A 19,258-nucleotide genomic window follows, 5' to 3' on the forward strand; every position below is an offset into this window, starting at 1 on the left:
GAGATGACATAGATGTTTGACAGCGCATGGTGAAATGTTACAGCTTTTATTTACAAATCATTGAAATCCACATTCCATTCATTCAAAGAGCAAGGGGGGGGGGGGCTCATTGCTTAGCAAGAACATGTCAAAGTAAAACCAAGATATTTTCAGCTAAAGAGAGTCAAAGCAACATTCTAGCTTTATTGTACACTATATAGAACATCATGACACTTTGTAGGAAGAAAGCAAATGGTCAGGATTGCCACTGGCTCCACTTCTCTGAACGCTTATCATTGCCTAAAAGAGACGAGACAGAAAAGCACGTAAAGACACCTCAAGAACGCCAATGTGACGAGGCTATCGATTAGCACGCGCAGTTATGTGTGCTGCGCAGGTCATTGTTGCATTGCGAGCCAATGAGCGTCCTTGCGCCAATGCAGGTGAGGGCACATTTCAATGTTTCCAGGCAAGACTTGTCTTTGTTATTTGATGGCATTTGGGAACAATGTTAATACGAGAAAGAAAAAAAAAATACAGGACAAAAAGTGCAATTTCTACTTGTGATATGGAGCAGTCTTTATCTTGGGTCCCCCCCGCATAAAATATGTGAAGTGTGTGTTGGGGAAAAAGTCACTGACCTTCTTGGTAGGCGCCATCTGCCATCACGAGATGAAGGATGTTTGGATACAGATGCTGGTGCTCATTCCCCAAAATGCGAAAGGCCAAACTGGAGCCCAGATCGATATTATCATCTTCATCATCACGTATTGCCTGAAACAAGATGGTACGGTACACTCGGGTGTTTGACGACTTATGCGTGACGTTAAGAAGCATTGCGCACTTTGATGTGATTATAGGTCTCAATGAACTTCTCAAAGCCCATCTGCTGCTCCAAGTTGAAGCGATGCTCCTCCAAGCGACTGTAGATGCTGTCGTAAAGCTCACTCTGTCCCTCCGGCTCCTCCTCACTGTTGTCTACCAAAAAGAATCATTTGAAAGGCACGTTTCAGATCAAGCTCTACGGTAGCTTTCAATACGTAGTGACAGTATTTTTTGTTATTTTTTCGTTTTGTTGTTATTTCGCTTTTTGTCATTGTGCAGAATCGTTGCAAAATGCCCACTTACCCGACTGCCATTCATCAAGTTGTTGCTTGCCAGTGTGGTTCTCTTCTCCCGCACCATTGCTGAGCAGCTCTCCTGCGTCCATGGCACTTCCGTTTGAGCATTCTTCATCATCATCATCTTCTTCTTCTTCCTCCACATCATCATCATCATCTTCACCAACAGCCATCTTATCGTTTCCCTGCTCAAGTTGTACAATGATCCTGTTGAAAAGGTCTTGGTCTCGGCGAACTGTAGCATTTCCATTAAAGTCTCCTCTTCCATCATGTGGCAGTTTCCGCATGAGGTCACTTTCTTCTTGCAGCAGTCGCTCCATGGACGCCCTGATGTCCTGCAGGTCTTCGTCCTCGTATGCACTAAAAAGCAGGCACGTGCGCGGCTTTACGTCGACGGACGCGGAACGACACGGCGGCAAACGCTCGAGTGCGCTTTTCTTACTCTGTCTCCGACTGCTCGTCGTCTTTGGCTTGGTCCTGATCCTCGTCATTGGCGTTTGGTGCGACGCAGTCTTCCATCGCAACGCCAGAGTCTCGCGCAGAGCTGAAGACTCGACTGAGATCTGGCAGTGAGCACGTCCGCAGCATCTGCCAGTATGAATCAACGAATACTGCCGAGTTTAGAGCTCACTTACAAGTCATCCCAATTCCATCAATTGCGCAATGGAATTGAAACGCCACAAAAGGATATTCTGTGTAGAGTCACAAAAGAACGGCAGTACGTATTTGAAATTGGCATTTTCAAAGACACAGCCATACCTTGGGGTTGTTGGCGTCAAACAGGCCTGTCGAGAGTCCAATCAGGAGAGCGCGCTGCTGCTTGGAGTGCAGAGGTGAGACGGAGCGCGAGCGAGATACCAGGGAAGAGGATTGGTCCGCTGAAGCCTGAGCCGAGAGGAGGGCCAGAGCGGACGTGCGTCTGTGAGCTGGAGAGCACGCTTTCACAAACAGGGGCTCTGAGAAACCTGTAAACAATGACCACGGGTGGATTCCCATTAGTAGTGAGCAAATGATATACTGGAGGTAAAATGTCATCAAAAGCCTTTGATGACCATCAAGTTCTCCCTCAGCCTCCTTCCCTGCTGCCGCTCCTTGCTTTAGATCGTCCTTCGCTAACCTGGGTGGGGGGGGGTGGGGGGGGGGGGTGGGGGGGGGGGGGGGTTGAACGGGGTAGAAAAAAAACCCCAGCACTTCAAACAACCAACATAAATAGACTTGAGATAACGATGTATTCAATGAAATGATTGGGAGCCTTGGATTTGCGCCATCACATTTATAAAACGAGCACGCAATCTGTCGGCTCGCGCCATCAAATTGACCAAAATCCCGTTACGCCACCTGAGTCTGAACATCCGCTACCGGCAACCATCCCGAGAGTGGAACTGCTAAACACAATTTATATTAAAAAGAAAAAAGAAAAGTTGAGAAAAGTGCCTAGTTACAGTGGCTGTTGGTCTTGCTTCTCCCACGCGTGATGCAGCAGACCCACTGAAATGTGGGATGCTTTAGGAACCTCCTCCAAAACCATCAATTCCACATCTTGATCTAACAAGATATGAATGGTATTATTTGTACCATCAATCCACTTTGAATAAAAAAAAAAAACGCTATGATAAAATGAAATACTCACCCTGGATCTCAGCAGTGCTTGACGCACCCTGTACGTGTCCTTCCATGTCACTAACATTTTCTGGATAGGAGGCAATACGTTCAGTCTGTACCTCGGCCTCAACCACGGGAGGCGTCCTGTCCTTGGAGCTCACGTCCTCTTGGGGCCTTGCCATTGCAAGCTCTGCGTCAATCTGCTTTGGCTTATCTGAGATGAAATTGGTGACTTGAGGATGTCAATTTGCAGCTCATACATTCTATACAGGCAGTCACAAAAGCATTGTTTAGGGCCTAAACAGTAGATGTGCATTTCCAAGATGGAACTTTTACAAAACTAGACTTAGAAGAAAAAAAAAATCCAGCAAGCAACAAGAAAGCACATTTGTTTTGTATTATGCTGACGCCATAGGACTTGACCTACCCACGTGCGAGGGGGACGCCAATACTAACCGGGGGTCGGGAAGGCCTCTACGCCGAGCGTCTCCAAGGACTGAGTGAGCGGCTGAACCTCTGCTTCATGAAGTACTTTGAGTATCTGACAGTCTGGACTCATTTGCCAAAGTTTCCTTTGACCTTCAGCCATCTGTATCACCTCACCCACCGTTTGTTCTGACAATGGACACAAGCGCATTTGATGAAAACAATATCAAGACTGAAAGGTGATCAAATGACATTTGCTTGAACGTAAAGTGACAAGAATCTGTCAAGAATCATGTGACTTGCGCTACGACGATGAACGACACGATGCGCGCTATTGCTAAAAGTACAATTCAGAGTCGATCCCCTTGATGGTAACCCACCTATTGTTGGGATGCATGTCTCCTCTAGGGTTTGTTGGGCTACAGAGAGAACTAATGGAAGTCCCTCATCCCATTTCTTCCGGTCTCCGCCAGAAGGTGGACCAGCGGCTGGAGACACTGAAGCAGCAAGGGAAGAAATGATTTCTTGAAACTCGCATTAAAACACAAGTAGTGTATCACTTGTTGCTGCCCCGCAAAAGGGCAGTACAACTGAGAAGAAGGGGGGGGGGGGGTAAGAGAGAAGAAGAAGAAAAAAAAAGGCTGGCCCCAGGAATTTCTATTGGACCTACAAAACAACCCAACGTATTGACCCAACTTCCTGGGTCATTCATCAGTTTGAAGGGTGCAATAAACAACAAAAAAAGGTCAACATTTAAATTTTTGTACATGAATTGAACCTTAACTTCTTAGTCGTTCAATGCTGTGTATTGTAAAATGAGGTAAGAATCAGCAAGCTATTTGAAGCTCCACTCACAGGATGCAGCTGCACACAAATCCTCCGAGGTTGGTTGAAGTACAGGTGCTTGCGGCGGATCCCGCTTCTTTTGTTCTTCAACGGAATGATGATTTTCTACGTCAGGCACTTTCTGCTGGAAAGGCGAAGTTTGCTCTGTGGCTGTAGCCGCTGGTGACTCCAGCACTTCATCCGCAGGGCTCTGAGCTTTGAAATTCTCATTCAGTCTATTCAAGATCTGCTTCTTCTCACTCTAACACAGGGGACAACAAATATACAATGTTACCTTCTCAAAATACAAACATTGTGTGTGTGTGTGTGTTCATCACACCTGAACGCCCATGACAGCATCTGTGCCAGGCAGGTTCTCTTTTAACAGAGTCATCTGCAAAATGTGCAAATTTAAACAAAAGCAGTCGTTGGCAGCGTTGCGCGAGGACTGCACTAACCGCTCCGACATTCTTCAGGGCGACAGTCATGGGTATAACGGGAGCTTGAGATTCTGGCAGGACCGAACTTTTGACAGTGGTGGCTTGCGAGGTCATCGATGTGAAGTCTTCCTGAGCTGCAAACTAGCACAATTGATAGTCAGTCCATTAGACTTGACACACAGTCTGTGTGTGTGTGTGTGTGTGTCTTTGAGAAGGAAATAGAGAACTTACATGGTCATCCCAGGCCTTCTTTTCCCTTTCATTAGCCTCTCGTCGCTTCCTTTCTAACTGCTCTTTCAATACAGCGGCACGGGCATTAGCTTGGGCCTGGAATGGACATCAAAGCACGTGTTCATTTTTTGGACAAATAATTCTAGGATTGGGCGAGCTATTTTAATGTGGTTTACATTCAACCCATGATTAGTTCTTTGGTTTTTTGAAATGTAAAAGCAAACTCACTTTAAAAGCCACTATCTTTTTGCGCCTGAGTTCCGCCTCTTCGGTCGACTCCTGACTGTCTGAACCGTCGCTATCGTACTGCAACACACAAAGCACAAACGACGCTCAACAAGTAAATCTTCAAAGGTCTGGAAAATAATGTCTCCATGAAATAATCAACCTACCTTTTCTCCTCTAAGTCGAGCTTTGATCTGCTGGCGCTCATTGAAATTCTGCAAGCGGATCTGCCTGAGCCTCGTTAAGTATTCCTGGCAAAGACGTCAATTACAATGGGTATAAAGAAAAAGTATTTGAAATAAGCTTAAGAGACAGACAGCAAATATAGAATAAGGGTGTACGTTCATACCAAAAAAATGTATTTTTGTGCCAAAAGTAAATTACACAAAAAAAAAAGCATGAGCGCATTTTTTGCCGTGCAAGCATGTCGGTTGCAATATCGGCGAGTGGCAGGTATGAAGGTGAAGATGTCCGATGAGAAAGACAAGCCATGCTAGATGGGAGAGTGAGCATTGAGGATCACGCTCCTACCTCCTCCTCTTTGTTGACTCTGGGCCTCGTTAAACGAGCCGAACCAACTTGGGCTCCACAGATTAGCGCCCCGTATTGACCAGTACCCTGTTTACCATTCATGTTATTGTAAAATATATCAAATGTTAAAATATAAAACGGGGACCAATAAACGTTCAATCAATGATATTTTGTCTGGAGGTTTTCAACAGGTACAAATCTAGGCAAGTGTTGTTTTTCTGGGGGGGATTTATCGTGAAGCGTTCCAGCCCTAATTCTTTCATATGCCGGTAGGTCATTCAAACAGGCTCACCAATTGCCCTTCGGCCCGGACTTTGTTGAGCACGGCTTCTCTTTTACGCTGTAAAAACTCCTCAACCTGATACGCTCGCTCGACAGCAATAGGAGTCCTCAGCCTAAGGAGACGATACGGTAAGCACGAAAATCAAATAGCCGTGCGACTGCTTGACTTAGGCTGCGTACGGTACCTGCTCATATGGGCTTGTTTGGAAACGTCCTGCAGTCTCTGTAGTTCTTTTTTGACTGCGTCGGGGTTGACGAACGGGCCGCGGCCATCGGGAAGCACGGGGCCGGCAGCGGCCGGGACACCCCTTGCAAACAAAACGCATCACCGTCAATACGGATTTGACACGGAGGAGGAGGAGGAGGCTGCCGCCACCGCCGCTACGAAGCCTGGCAAATTACCGAACGGGGGAGCCCGGTCCGGCCGATCCCTCCCCGCCGATCGAATGTCGTTGAGCCATTTGATCGAGGGCGGCGTGGTACTTTTCATAAGGATTTCTACTCAGAGTAGCGCTTGCACCTGCACCAGCCTTTTTTCCACCACCTAAATAACACTTGGTTTGGATTCAAGGACAAGGTTACTTACTGTTCCCATATCTGTGTATCATCAAATGGAAAAAATATAGACTGAATCTAAAAGAGTGGGACGTATACGTCATGAATAACAAATACCTTCCTCTCTGGGCTTCCAATACTTGACATCATGTCATTTTTCCAGCCTCGCTCCCTGGCATAGTTAATGCGACTCATCTGAAATAGTTGAGTATACAGAGGGGCGTGTCAATACGTCATTTTCAAGTTTCCTTGCGTCAATCGGATAACAATTCCCAAGTTGCGTGTCGGAAAACAAATGAAAGCCAAAGTCACACGTGCACAGGCTCGGTCTATCGTTCCACACAGCCCGGCCGGGTATGCGTGCCCACCTTTTCTCTTTCGTAGCGCTTCATCTGCTCGGCTTTCAACAACATCTGAGTGGGACACAGAAATGTGCATTTGACAGCAATACGTAGTCAAAGTCTCTCTCCCTCCCTCTCAAAGTGTCTTTGTGTGTACCTGCTCTTGCTGTTTCTTTTCTTTATCAATCAACTCCATCCTTCTCTTTCGGATCAACTCCTGCCATAAAGTATGGGGCAAAACTCATTTGGTCAGAAAAACACATGAACCTGTGCCTGCCAGTAGGTACCGCAAAAGGAAACGTTTGGAAATGAAGCAAAATGCGAGTGCGTGCGTGCGGACCTGTTTGCGTCTCTCTTCTTCCCCTTGACTTACTCTTCGGTGGACGGAGGCCGGTGCCTGAGCAGAGCAGAGAAACAGGCGACAACATTCATACCCCAAGGTCCAAACCTAAGAATGGGCTCAGCAAGTAGTAGCATGTAGTCTACTAACCGCTTTATGTTTAATAGCCGTCCTCCTGTCTTTGGCTTTGATTGTTCCCGACACCTTCTTGGCAGTTAAAGGCACTCCATATTTGCATGCTGGTTTGGTAATTTTGCCCGCAGAGGTTGCTGCTGTTGCTATGGAAGCATGGGCAGGATGCTTGGCTAGTGACAAGTCCAATCAAAAAATGAAACAATCAATCACTTGCAGCATGGAGCACCAGGGGGATTTGTTTGGTGCCCTCGCATCACAAAATGGATGGATGGATGATTTTGGCAAATACAAGGCTGGATCCAAAAACAAACGGATGCTCGATTTATCAAGCAAGCTTTTCATTTGCCCAAACGCTTGGCTTACCTGCCGAGCCCTGATGGACGCCTACTTTAGGCTGCTTGCGAACGAAAGCGTGGCGGAATTCCTGAGCAATAACCTAAATGAAGGGAGGCCAAGAAGAAGAAGAAAGCTTTTGGATCTGACAACGGTCAAGCTTAGAATTTTGCCACACCTTTGGGGTGAGGAACTTTTGGATTCTGCAAGAGAGGAAAGCTTTGTCCAGTATGCCGCCGACTGAAGGTCTTTCTCGAGGGTTGTGTTGAAAAAGCTGGGCCAAAAGAGTGCGCAGTTCTTGGGAGTAATGAACAGACACAGGATGGTATGAGCCACGGATGATCTTCAGGACCAGGTTCTTCATATTTCCAGCCTCAAACTGAGCAGATACATATTCAAAGCATGCTTAGGATTGCTTGACAAAAGAAACAAGTCCAATTGGACAAAGCAAACATTGCTTTGTGTTACTTTTGTCCTATTCCTGTGCAAACGCCTATGTTAACTCTGTCTGCCAGAATACTTACAGCATGTTTAAGTGTGCACATCTCATATAGGACACAGCCCAGGGCCCAAATATCACTTTAGAGGGAGACAAAACAGAGAGAGAGAGGGGATAAGGACAATACCGATTTCACAAAACATGATTCAAAGTGAATTGTACAGGGCTGACTCAGCCAGCAAGATGCAATTGGCAGAGCAAAGTGCTTCACGTGGACTCAATTGGGCATTCTGCTTTGCTTACTTAGCAAAGGTGAACCGAAACATGCGGTGACGGACGGGGCATCCATTACCTTTTGTTGTTGTACGGTTTATTTTCACAGATCTCCGGTGAAAGGTAATAAGGCGTTCCGATACACGTTCTCGCAAGTTCTACCGTGCTGGAAAAAACAAACCCCAAATGTGATACGCTTTGTGATGGTTTCATTGTTCTTGGTAGCTTTTATACCTATTGAGCACCCTTGCAATCCCAAAGTCGCCGAGTTGCACAGTGCCATCTTTTGTCAAAAATATGTTCTGTGGAAAGACAGCATAAACACAATTGGAATATTTTGTCGCGTTGACGCCGAACACAAAAGGTGCGAGAAAAGTGCATTTCTGTGGTTCCGTGGCACCTGTGATTTGATGTCCCTGTGAAGGATCTTTCGATCATGGATGTGTTTCAGGGCTAAGCATATCTGCACAAACCAATCGAGAATCTAGAGGGGAAGACATTCACAGGCTCAAGCATGTTTTGCACAATTTCATAGGGAAGAACAATTCATCTGTCCTTCACTAATATTCCCATTTTGGAACTTACTTGCTCCTCTGGGAAAAGCACTCCTCTCTGAGAATTAATCTTCTTAAAGAGATCGCCACCCTCACAGTAGTCCATAACAATATACAGACAGCCCCCTTCTGTCACGGTACGAGGAAATACAAAATGGTTTAAAATAACATCGTTGCAATCCTGCACAATTCTTTTCTCGGTCTCCAGTACTCAAGCATACATACCTTCAAAAGACTCTTTATACTGGACAATGTTTGGATGACTCATGTTTGCAAGAACTGCAACTTCTTTACGAGATTCCTGTCGCTCTCTATCTGACATCTAATCAGATCAATAGATAGGTTATGGGTCCATCCGTCGCAAAACGTACACGGTCTTGGAAAAGCTTACCCCAGATATGCTGACTTCTTTGATGACATATTGGTGCCCATCCTTCTTGGCTTTGACAAGGACAGCCTTTCCAAATGAACCTTCCCCAATTTTCTTCACCTTGTCATACTTGTCCATGTTAACGTAAGGAGTGGCACTTCATACTGGCTCTGCAAATCAACTCATTCAATACACTTGGAAGCATCTCCCAAAAATGCTGCTAGCATAAGGCTTGCAATAAGAGTGGCTGAATTTGCCTCATGCAATCCACAGCATCCCTGCAACATGACATTTCGAGTGATAGATAGCAAGACAGCTAACGGAAATGTTGAACCAGCCACAGGATTATGGAAAATGCGACCACAAGCGGCGTATAAACTGTACAAAGACGTTACTGGGAAATGGTGTGAAAGCTATAGTTGACGCAAGTCCTATCTGTCTTACCGTCATGAGCTATTTTCTTCCGAGCTGACGTCGCCTCTTGTTGCTCGGCTTACTGCATTGCTTGGCTTGCGTTCAAGCGAACTGCTAGCTAGCTTCCTTTCTTCTTATTGGCCATGGTCAAGCTTGGCGATATTCTACTGGTTAGCACAACTGTCCGTCACTCATGATGGCAAATCAACACACGCAAGCTACACGACGCGACTATTTTTTTGGTGGACACTCTCCATAGCAACCATACGCCGAATAACGACAGAACAATAGGTCCACATTTCCAACGTACTTTATTGATATCCTCAAGACCTATTTATATTTGGAACCGAAACATTGTGGGGATCTTTGGGGGTTTAAAACGATCCAAATGTAGCCTTATGATTTGTTATACCGTCGTGCTTCTATTAGCATGTTGATTCTTTTAGGGCTCTTCTTTTGCCATCATCATCATCATCATCATCATCATCATCATCATCATCATCATCATCATCATCATCATCATCATCTCACTGAGAATCCAAGTATTCTGTACAAACACCGCAACACATCCTCAATGTATGTACAGTCAATTAGGCATCATGCAGGTTCTTTGATCTGCACATTTTATTCAAGCCTTCCAAATAAACAGGACTTAGGAAGATGCAATGTTCATTAGCCCTTCAACTGGAATGTTCAACAAGGCGGCCCACATCCAGAGATAGAAATATTGCTCTACAGACAACTTTCTACAACTTGCATTCTTGAAAACCATTCATTTTTCTTCCCTTTGGGAAGACTAGACCAGAGGAAAGGCATTCCCATCCCATTCAATGGGGAAAGATGATTTTTGGGTGTGCAGGAGTTGAGTTCTTTTAGCAGAATGTTTGTGCTGATTCGTCAATCCCAGTTTGGCGGAGCAGGTCTGCATTCCGGATTCCCAGGAAAGCTGAAATATTCCTATTAGTCGTCCTAATATTGTGCTTGTGACTGATTATTATTTTTCACATCACGTGTGCTGACTTCAAAGGCTAAGCTCCAGCAGGTGATGTTGTGTTAGCTGAAAACACACACCTACGTACGCACACATTTGTGAGTGTTGGAGATCTAGCCTGGCAAGAGAGGCCCAATGCTGAAGCAGTGATTGGCTATGGCGGGGATGTCATTCACCGCGGCTCGGCTCGGCTCGGCTCGGCTCGCAAAATGTGCAAAAACATCATTCTCATTTTCCAATCTCGTGTACTGCGTTCCTTTAAATGGCTTAAAGCGAAACTCGACGCACAGCCTCGAGAAGAAAATGACCACACATGCACAAACACACGTCATAATAAAAGACAGATTTCCCAATATTTTCATCATTATTATTATTATTATTTCTGCCAATGAAACGACAAGATCCCTGGTGGAGGTAAAAAAAACATCAGTCTTGAGAATATTGGATGTTGTTGTTGTTGACATAATATATATATATATATATATATATATATATATATATATATATATATATATATGCATGTAAGCGCGTTTATGCATTGATGTATAGATGTGCAAATGTGCACGCGTGCGTCCATGTGTACGATGGTGTGTGTTTGTGTGTGCATGTGCATGTGTGCGTGTAGATGATGCAAGGGTGCAGCAAGAGCAAAAATCATGAGCTCAACAACATGACTCCTTCTTTTCAAACAAGACATCATGAAGTGTGAAATGGGACCAAGTGAGTTGGTGTGTGCACGTGAATCTCCAATGTCCAAAGTAAAACAACAAATGAAAGTGTAGGCATGGCATTAAGAAAGTGGGAAATGTTAGAAGAAGAACGAGAAGGAGAAAAGTGTGTGCACATTCCTAAAGAGAGCAACGTCAGACTAATGAGAAAAAAGAGATCAGTGGTGGCTGCCAGACATGTGGAAGTCATCAGAAGGCCGCCAGAGATATTGGGGGAACCCCGACGGATCCGCCGCTGCGCTGCGCATTTGCTTAGCGTGGAATGATATGGATGCCAAAGTCAAAGTCTGCTTTATTGTCAACTTCTTCACATGCCGAGACACACAAAGAGATTGAAATGACGTTTTCTCTATCCCACGGTGATAAGACATATTACACGATAGACATACAAGCAAACGACGCAATATAAAAAACAAGAAGGCACAAACAATAAATAATAAGAGTAATAATAAATAAGTTGCGCTTACAAACACAAAAAAGCACTTTCCACTCCATAGAAAATATGAGATGATAAATGAATAATCATAAGTCATCAAGTGTTAGGGAATCATTTCAATGCTTTGAAAAAAAACTCCCAAAAACAGTTTTGTTTTTTTTTCCAAATACAATCCATTGAATTAGTGGTAAAGAACTGCAAATAGTCATCTGTTGAAATTGCAGCATGATGCATCAAAAGCAAATTGCAAATCAAAAGCCTCAAAACAGTTTGGGGGACAGCGGTGGCTTGCAAGCGTGTCAAATTCCAGTGTGTGTTGAGGGCCCGTTGCTCTGGGTAACCAGGAAAACACACCTGATGATTTGACGCGCCTGTCAAACGTATACGTGGACACGTGGCCTCCGTTCGCTTCGTCACGCTAAGGCAGGGGTTGACTAGCGTGAAGATGAGGGAGGAGGACGAAGAGTAGGGTGTAGTGTGTTTGCGCATCATCAAACATTCAAAGCAAAAAAGCTTAATGGAGGTTTGAAGGTCCAAGTTGCTGTGACGGCATTCAAACCGGAGCAGCCATTCACAGTTTGAAAAAGGCTACACATCGCTCTTTGGATGGCAGAGAAAAAAAATCTCATAATGTGTGAAATATATGACATCTATATTTATAGAGTGGCACACCCGCACGCGCACACACACTAGTCAAGAGTGCTATCGACAGGAAACAGCTTTCACATAACAGGAAGTGAGAGTCTCCAATTGGCGGTGCATGATTCACGGGCGGGCCAATCAGGCGGCTCTTATTTTGGTGAGCCGTATAAAAGAAGGTGTCGGCTGGACGGACGCTCACATTCAAGTCATGAACGATGGCGAGCGGCGACGCACACGCTAAACATTCTGCTGTCAGGAAAAATGGGGAGGGGGGGGACAGTTTTAGGAGCAAAGACTCGTCAATTTCTGAGGTATACCAGCTCACGGCATATTTGGCGATGCTACAGTTGAGCACACAATTTAGCAACATGTAGCGGACTGTCAACATTTGCTACGTGACATGTCCTGTCTGCACAACACCTTACTTGAGCTTCTCATTTTTGCAATTGGAGTGATGATACCTTTGTGCTCATATTGAAAAGCATTAAGCGTGCATTGAGCCTGCCAAAGCTTTTATGTGGACTGTGTGACTGAGGGGAAACTCATGCAAACAGCCAGCGAGACCATGGGGGGGGGGGGGGGGGGGGGAGAAAGAGAGCATGACCTCACCTCACCACTTGTGTGTGCGTGTGAGCTCGGCCAGTGCGTCACACTCAAAGTGATGCAAACGGCAGGTCAGGGAAACAAATCCTCTGACAATACACACATGCAAGTGATCAAATAAGACAATAAAATGGATAGCACAAGATAGGAAGAAAACCAAAGTCAACTTACAATGAGCATTGGGATCCATTTGACAGGCTAAAGTCAACGTTGGGAGAATGATCAAGAGACGATTGTTTCCAAGAATCTTTGGCAAAACTCCCAAGTGGGAAAACCAGGAGGAGGAAGCCAGCGAGTGAGCCAGCGCCAAGCGCTTTATTATGGTGACGGGGAGTACAGTCGTCACGGCAACTGAGGGGGAAACCCGCGCAGCTGCTGCCGCCGCCGCCTCTGCATTGGAGGCCTCCGGAAACGGCGGTGCTCCAAGAAATCACAGAGGCACGTGCGCTGTGATGGATGGATGTGCCAATGACGTCAGTGTGATGCAATGCGCCGCAAATGCGCCACCTGTTTGTGTTTAAACAGTGATCCGTTTTGTAAATCCACTAAATGTATCAAATCAAAATAAATCAGGGCTATTTCGTGATGACATAACTCAATCAGGTTCTACCGACTGACCAAAGAGCGAATGCTCCATTTCTCTCCAACTGCACAAGCCTCGGAGAAGGTCCAAAGTGTGAAAGTGCGCGAGCCGTCAGTTCCGACTGGAGAGGGGCTCTCCTGCGCAGCTTGCTGGCGGGAAGCGTCTTCCAAGCGGACCCACTTCCTGAGGAAGCTCGCTAATAAAGAACCGGGGGAACCAGGGGAACCAGAGGAAGGGGGCGTACGTTTAAAAATAACCCGCCTATAAAAGGTCCCGCCGCAAGCACGGTCGCAGTCCTGGCCGTGACAGAGAACAGGACGCGCTGGCAAAGCAAAATAAAACAAAGTTGTTAGAAAGTTCAACAAGTTGGAATGAAAGCGAAGGGGACTTCAGAAGCTACAACAAAAAGTAGCACAAGAAGATGGAACTTTCCATCCATCCGTCCGTCCGTCCATCCAAACCCATCCATCCATCCATCCATCCATCCATCCATCCATCCATCCATCCATCCATCCATCCACCCACCCAATTTCCATCCATCCATCCATCCATCCATCGACCCACCCATCCATCCATCCATCCATCCATCCACCCATCCATCCATCCATCCATCCATCCATCCATCCATCCATCCATCCATCCATCCATCCATCCATCCATCCATCCATCCATCCATCCACCCACCCAATTTCCATCCATCCATCCATCCATCCATCCATCCACCCACCCAATTTCCATCCATCCATCCACCCACCCACCCACCCACCCATCCATCCATCCATCCATCCGTTCCTCAGCATCAGTCCACAACCGGTGGATACATGTACCACCGCTGCTAGCAGTACATACAATACTGTACACTGCATGGTTCCGCCTCACAGTTTAGCATTCAAAAGCAGACACATTCGAAAACAGACACAGTTAAAAACTGTTTATAAACCAGACAAGAAAAGTCCACGAAAAAAAACAACGCAAAGAACAGAGGTGATTTCATAAAGGAATGAAATAGCGACATAACAAATAGACATTAGTCAAAACATTCAACGCAGGCATTATTACGCCACACCTTTGGATGTTGTTGTAAGGACGATTTCAAAAACATTAAAAGGTCAAATGGCACAATAAGAAGGTTGACTGCCGGTTGTCACGGCAACATCGCTTGTTGTGGTAACGCCAAACGCAAGCGTAAGAGATTTCCTCGTGACGAACGGAGCTTTGATGTTGTCGCCGACGTGGCATTTGTCAGCCATTAGCAATTAGCCACTCCTTTGACCCAATTTGGCACATGGACGTGGCAGGCGCTGCTGACAAACGGGATAAACATGAAGGTGGAAAAGTCAATTTGCGCCGGTTCACACAAAAGACCAAATATACCTTGCACCAAATAGAATCAAATATGCATGGTCCAGTACCATGGAAATGGACTAAGTGCGTCTCCAGTACCAGGACCGGCATGCGCATGTACAAAAACAGGCACTTTGGTAAGAGATGTGCATAACCGGCCGGGTAGCAGTGTTTGTATACGGTACCGTCACACTCAGCGGTACCGCTGCCAGTAGCAGCAAATGTCCCGTTGTGAGTAGCAAGGTAGGCAAGTATCGCTTTTTGTACAAGTACCGGGGCATAGAACAGGAGCGGCGCTTATACCACCACCACATGTACCGCCGTGTTCATGTTCAAGTGGCAGTACTGGATTGAGTACGTAGCAGTAGCAAGTATTTGTGTTTGAAGCAAGCGCACGGAACAGCGCGGGACTCATTTGGCGACATGATGTCCGGCCGGCCGGCCGATGTGATGTGATGTGGTGCGCCCGCGGCCCTGTCTGGCCAGCTCGCCCCCGAAAACAAGCGCACTCGCCGGAGCTGCGGCGCCATCAGCTCATGTGCATTCGGTAGAATGCGCGTAGGGCAGCACTAACCTTAACGTAACGAGTCACGTAACGAGCCAAGGTTGGATCGGAGCCCATCCCAACGTCTGGTTCGCACAGCCACCTACCTGCTTTGCCCTCTGACTCAGTCACTCACGCAAGACATTCCTCCCTCCCTCCAGTTGCACGGCGTTGCACTCAAAGGATCCCTCCCGATGGTATCATTAGCGCTTTTACTTAATGGGCGCCGCGACACGCCCGCTGATGTCTTTGAAGCTTTTCAACTGACATCAGTGGGAACAATGCCTTTGAACAAATGTCAAGAAAGTAAGGCATCGTTGACATTCCTTTCCATCGCAGCACGCAACACAACCAGTTTCAACACCAGCGCAAGGATCAAGTCAGGTCAAGTCCAAATTTTCTGCAACAGCCCTTCATCAATTGGCGGCATTAGCTGAAGATATTGAAGATATCCCTTCTTGAGGGCAAGGACAAACCGGGGAAGAAGAAGAAAAAAAGAAACGTACAGATGGGGGTGCATCAGGCTTCGATCCATCCATCCATGCCGAGGGGGCCGCATTTGTGAAAGCCGCTCTAGAAACCAAGGTGCCTTATAGAGATGGATGGGGGGGGGGGGGGGAGCATCAGGCTGCCATAGAGAGATAGATGCATGTGGAGACATTTGTGAAAAGAGGCTAGTCTAGACGCTCTAGAGACAAAGCTGCCTTACACACTTGCATTAGGTCCAGAGAGATCTGATGTCAAATTTGACCTGAAAATGAAAGCCACTCAGACGGAGAGATTTTGAGTCAATGTTACAAACTCTCTCGTTCATCTATTGCCTGCCTGATTGATTGCTGCTCTCAGGTTGAATCTCATGTTTTTATTCACTCACCATTTTTACAGTGTGCCCCACCAAAAACATGAAGTCAGCAGCGGAGGCGGGGCCAGAGGGCCTGGGCGGGGCCAGAGCGGCTGGGCGGGGCCAGAGCGGCTGGGCGGGGCCAGAGCGGCTGGGCGGGGCCAGAGCGGCTGGGCGGGGCCAGAGCGGCTGGGCGGGGCGGCTTTGCGCCCCGGAGCAGCTTAAAAGCAACCCGGCCCTGCTCCTCGCCGACATTCCGGCCCTGCTCCTCTTCTCGCTTTCAGACCGCCTCCCCTGGCCCGGCCGGGCTCGGCCACCCGACACATCTGCACGGACGCCACCGCCGACCGACTCCGTCTTGATTCATTTGTTTTGATTGAACAAACAAAGCAAGATGGCTTTGACTCGAACCGTTTTACCTTCATTCTCCACTTTTTCCACGCAGAAGGAAGAAGTAAGTCCATTTGTTGAAGTGGGGGGCACCAATTGAGTGAGTGCTCGAGTGCTCTCTTTCCATGTCCTGTGTCGAGTTTGCGTGTGGATTTTTTCTTCTCTCGTCTTTTGCGTCAGATTCATTCAACACGAAACTGTGAAGGTCAATTGAGTGAGCACAGCTATCAGATGGCCGGCGTCGGTTCCGTTGTCCGCATGAGCGCTTGGATCTTGTGCACGCGAATGGAAGAGGGGCTAAATTGTCCAGAGGTGTCTGTCCATTGTTCGACGTCTGACGTTGACTGCCTGACATCTGCCAGCGCTTGACTATGCACTCGTCTGGGATTGGAGCAGATTGGAAAGAGGATGTCAATGTTGACACATGCGTGCGTGCGCGCTGCTGTTCCACAGGTCTGGAGGAGAGCTCCAAAGGACGATGACGACCTGGACACTTTCCTGGACTTGGACTTTATCCTGGCCTACAGCAGCATGAGTGCAGACTCCATGACAGCCTGCGAGCGGACTCTGGATGGCAGGCCTCTTGGGTACCAGCAGCAAGACGACGCGTCCCTGCCGGACGTGGACGCCCCCTCTCAGCCAGCTCAGCCTCCGCCAGCATACGGCAGCAGCAGCAGCAGCAGCAGCCTGATGGCCGAGCTGCTGCGGTACGACTCGGACGTGGACGGCCTCCGGTCGGGAAGCATCCAGGGCGGCTTCTTGGTCGGCGCGTCGGCTTTCCACGGCTCTGGAGCTCGCTTCGCAGACTCCTGTGCGGCGCATCCGTGGATTAAGCCGGAGCCCGACTCTTACGGGCCCTCGGTCGGCGACGTGCCGCGGGCCTCGGGTGAGGTGAAGCGGGAGGCCGGCGTGACGTCGTGCGGCGGCTCCCACCCGCAGCCCCGTCCGGCGAGCTCGCCTCCCGGAGTCGCCGGAAACCTGACGCCGCCCCTCAGCCCCGACCAGATCGCCGCCTTCCCGCAGACGAGCTTGGACGAGCGGCAATTCCACTTTCACTTTTCCTCCGGAGCGCATCTCTGCTTTCCGGCCTCGTACGGGCAGATGACGCCGCCGTCGTCGCCGTTGGACTTGATGGATAGCAAGGCCAGGAGAGGGCGGCGCGCCTGGCCCCGCAAGCGCACCGCCAGCCACACCTGCACCTACGGCGGATGCGGCAAGACCTACACCAAGAGCTCGCACCTCAAGGCGCACCTCAGGACGCATACGGGTAAGCCAGCAGCAGCGGCAGCGGTGGTGGTAGCAGCAGCCGCCGCCGCCGATCCCCCCCCCGGTTCTGATGTCACTGAGTCATCTGTTGTCTTTGGCAGGAGAGAAGCCTTACCACTGCACATGGCAGGGATGCGGCTGGAAATTTGCTCGCTCCGACGAGCTGACGCGCCACTTCCGCAAACACACGGGTCACAGGCCCTTCCGGTGCCGTTTGTGTGAGCGCGCCTTCTCGCGCTCTGACCACCTGGCGCTGCACATGAAAAGACACATGTGATGTGCGTGTGCGGCACAGAGTTTAAGAGCGCATCAAGTGTAACAGGTGACAAGTCAGCAGCACAGGGAGCGAGCTGCTAATGCTCCTCCATCGCGTCAAACACGTGTGTACAGGCGCGGCGGCGGCGGCGGATACAAAGATGATAAGACAAGTGCAAGACGTTTTCGTGCAGAATCAAGGAGCCCTGCGTGGACAGCACACGTAAGAAAAAAGACTTCAAGGAGGCGAGGGCAAGAGCATGACAACGTTTTGTTGCAAAACTGCTTTTCACGCAACGAGACGACGTCCCCTCGTAGACAGAACCAAACTTGGCTGTATCTACAAAGAATGTGTCAAAGGTCATGTTTTGTGTATCATTAAAACAATCAGAGAACAAACGATGGCTCTCAGAACCTTCCAGCTACAGCATACATTATACATCCGAGTTCACAGCGACAACTGCCAGACTGACTCTTCAACAACTGGACAAGAGCATATACAAGCCAAAGCCAAAGCCACTTTCTATGCGCACGTTGGGTATGTCTGTGTGTGTGTGTATATATATAGAGAGAGAGAGAGAAAGAGAGAGACGAGAATGAGAGAGACGAGTGACGTGAAGACAACGCCACCTACTGGTTGGGAAGCAGTTCAACGGGGCAAAACTATTTGGACGCGCCTCATATACGTCACTAATATCGACACCTGAACATATGTACTACTCACAAATGCTCACGTTTTAGTTTAAGGTCAATCAATCCACAAGGTGCCACTCAATATCGACTACTGTATGTCATTCATCTGCTCTGCTGTATCAATCCAATTCGTTCATTGCAAAAGTGAAATACTGTTTTTGTGTCATCTCAAGCTTACCGCTTTACTGTGTCCGTCGTTTCCATAGATCGAAGGAAACGAAAGGCAATGAAACTTTGGGCGAATCCTTCTCTAAATTGACAAGCGATTTCTGCAACACTCGTCCTTGAAGTGCTTCGCACAGACAAGTGTGCAGGACAAAAAAACAAACTCAACCAGGCACTTGGTTTGAGGTTCTGATGCTGGGGGACGGTTCTGGGGGACGGTTGGTGCATCCGACAACGTAACATTTATTTGGATGTCTCCATTTCGGCATCCTTGACTTGTTTGCGCTACAAGTCTCTCCAAGGCGGATTTGCCAAAGCCACAGCCACTACCTTGTTTGGCCGCACCCGCTACCTTGCTTGG

General features: G+C 47.8%; 2 protein-coding genes across 7 annotated transcripts; one reads left to right on the plus strand and one right to left on the minus strand.

Annotated features, from left to right (window-relative positions):
* Positions 1-30: 30 nt before the first annotated feature.
* nek1 (NIMA-related kinase 1) lies at positions 31-19,196 on the minus strand. 5 transcript variants are annotated; one of them, XM_061298110.1, is made up of 36 exons: positions 9,447-10,797; positions 9,024-9,172; positions 8,858-8,954; positions 8,664-8,761; positions 8,479-8,562; positions 8,313-8,380; positions 8,158-8,244; positions 7,891-7,945; positions 7,545-7,745; positions 7,397-7,469; positions 7,049-7,203; positions 6,899-6,955; positions 6,716-6,775; positions 6,586-6,630; positions 6,335-6,412; positions 6,065-6,216; positions 5,848-5,970; positions 5,673-5,775; positions 5,381-5,467; positions 5,017-5,100; positions 4,853-4,930; positions 4,625-4,720; positions 4,412-4,534; positions 4,294-4,347; positions 3,984-4,215; positions 3,509-3,625; positions 3,159-3,317; positions 2,731-2,916; positions 2,543-2,645; positions 2,153-2,217; positions 1,860-2,065; positions 1,543-1,688; positions 1,108-1,460; positions 824-957; positions 621-753; positions 31-279 (listed from the first exon to the last, which is right to left on the minus strand). In XM_061298110.1, exons 2-36 carry the CDS (start codon positions 9,138-9,140, stop codon positions 236-238), a joined length of 4,053 nt encoding a protein of 1,350 aa, XP_061154094.1. In that variant the 5' UTR covers positions 9,141-9,172; positions 9,447-10,797; the 3' UTR covers positions 31-235. The 5 variants fall into 5 exon arrangements, with proteins under 5 accessions (XP_061154094.1, XP_061154090.1, XP_061154091.1 ...); XM_061298106.1 differs by lacking the exon at positions 9,447-10,797 and adding an exon at positions 18,911-19,196 and having other exon boundaries at positions 1,860-2,217; XM_061298107.1 differs by having other exon boundaries at positions 1,860-2,217; positions 7,049-7,176; positions 9,447-10,800.
* Positions 16,368-18,438, plus strand: LOC133167359 (Krueppel-like factor 2). 2 transcript variants are annotated; one of them, XM_061298115.1, is made up of 3 exons: positions 16,368-16,582; positions 16,972-17,785; positions 17,886-18,438. In XM_061298115.1, the coding sequence occupies exons 1-3, from the start codon at positions 16,523-16,525 to the stop codon at positions 18,059-18,061; spliced, it is 1,050 nt and encodes a 349-aa protein (XP_061154099.1). In that variant the 5' UTR covers positions 16,368-16,522; the 3' UTR covers positions 18,062-18,438. The 2 variants fall into 2 exon arrangements, with proteins under 2 accessions (XP_061154099.1, XP_061154100.1); XM_061298116.1 differs by having other exon boundaries at positions 16,426-16,582; positions 16,699-17,785.
* Positions 19,197-19,258: the final 62 nt, after the last annotated feature.

The sequence above is a fragment of the Syngnathus typhle genome, linkage group LG14 (assembly GCF_033458585.1).
Source record: "Syngnathus typhle isolate RoL2023-S1 ecotype Sweden linkage group LG14, RoL_Styp_1.0, whole genome shotgun sequence".
Lineage (NCBI taxonomy): Eukaryota > Metazoa > Chordata > Actinopteri > Syngnathiformes > Syngnathidae > Syngnathus > Syngnathus typhle.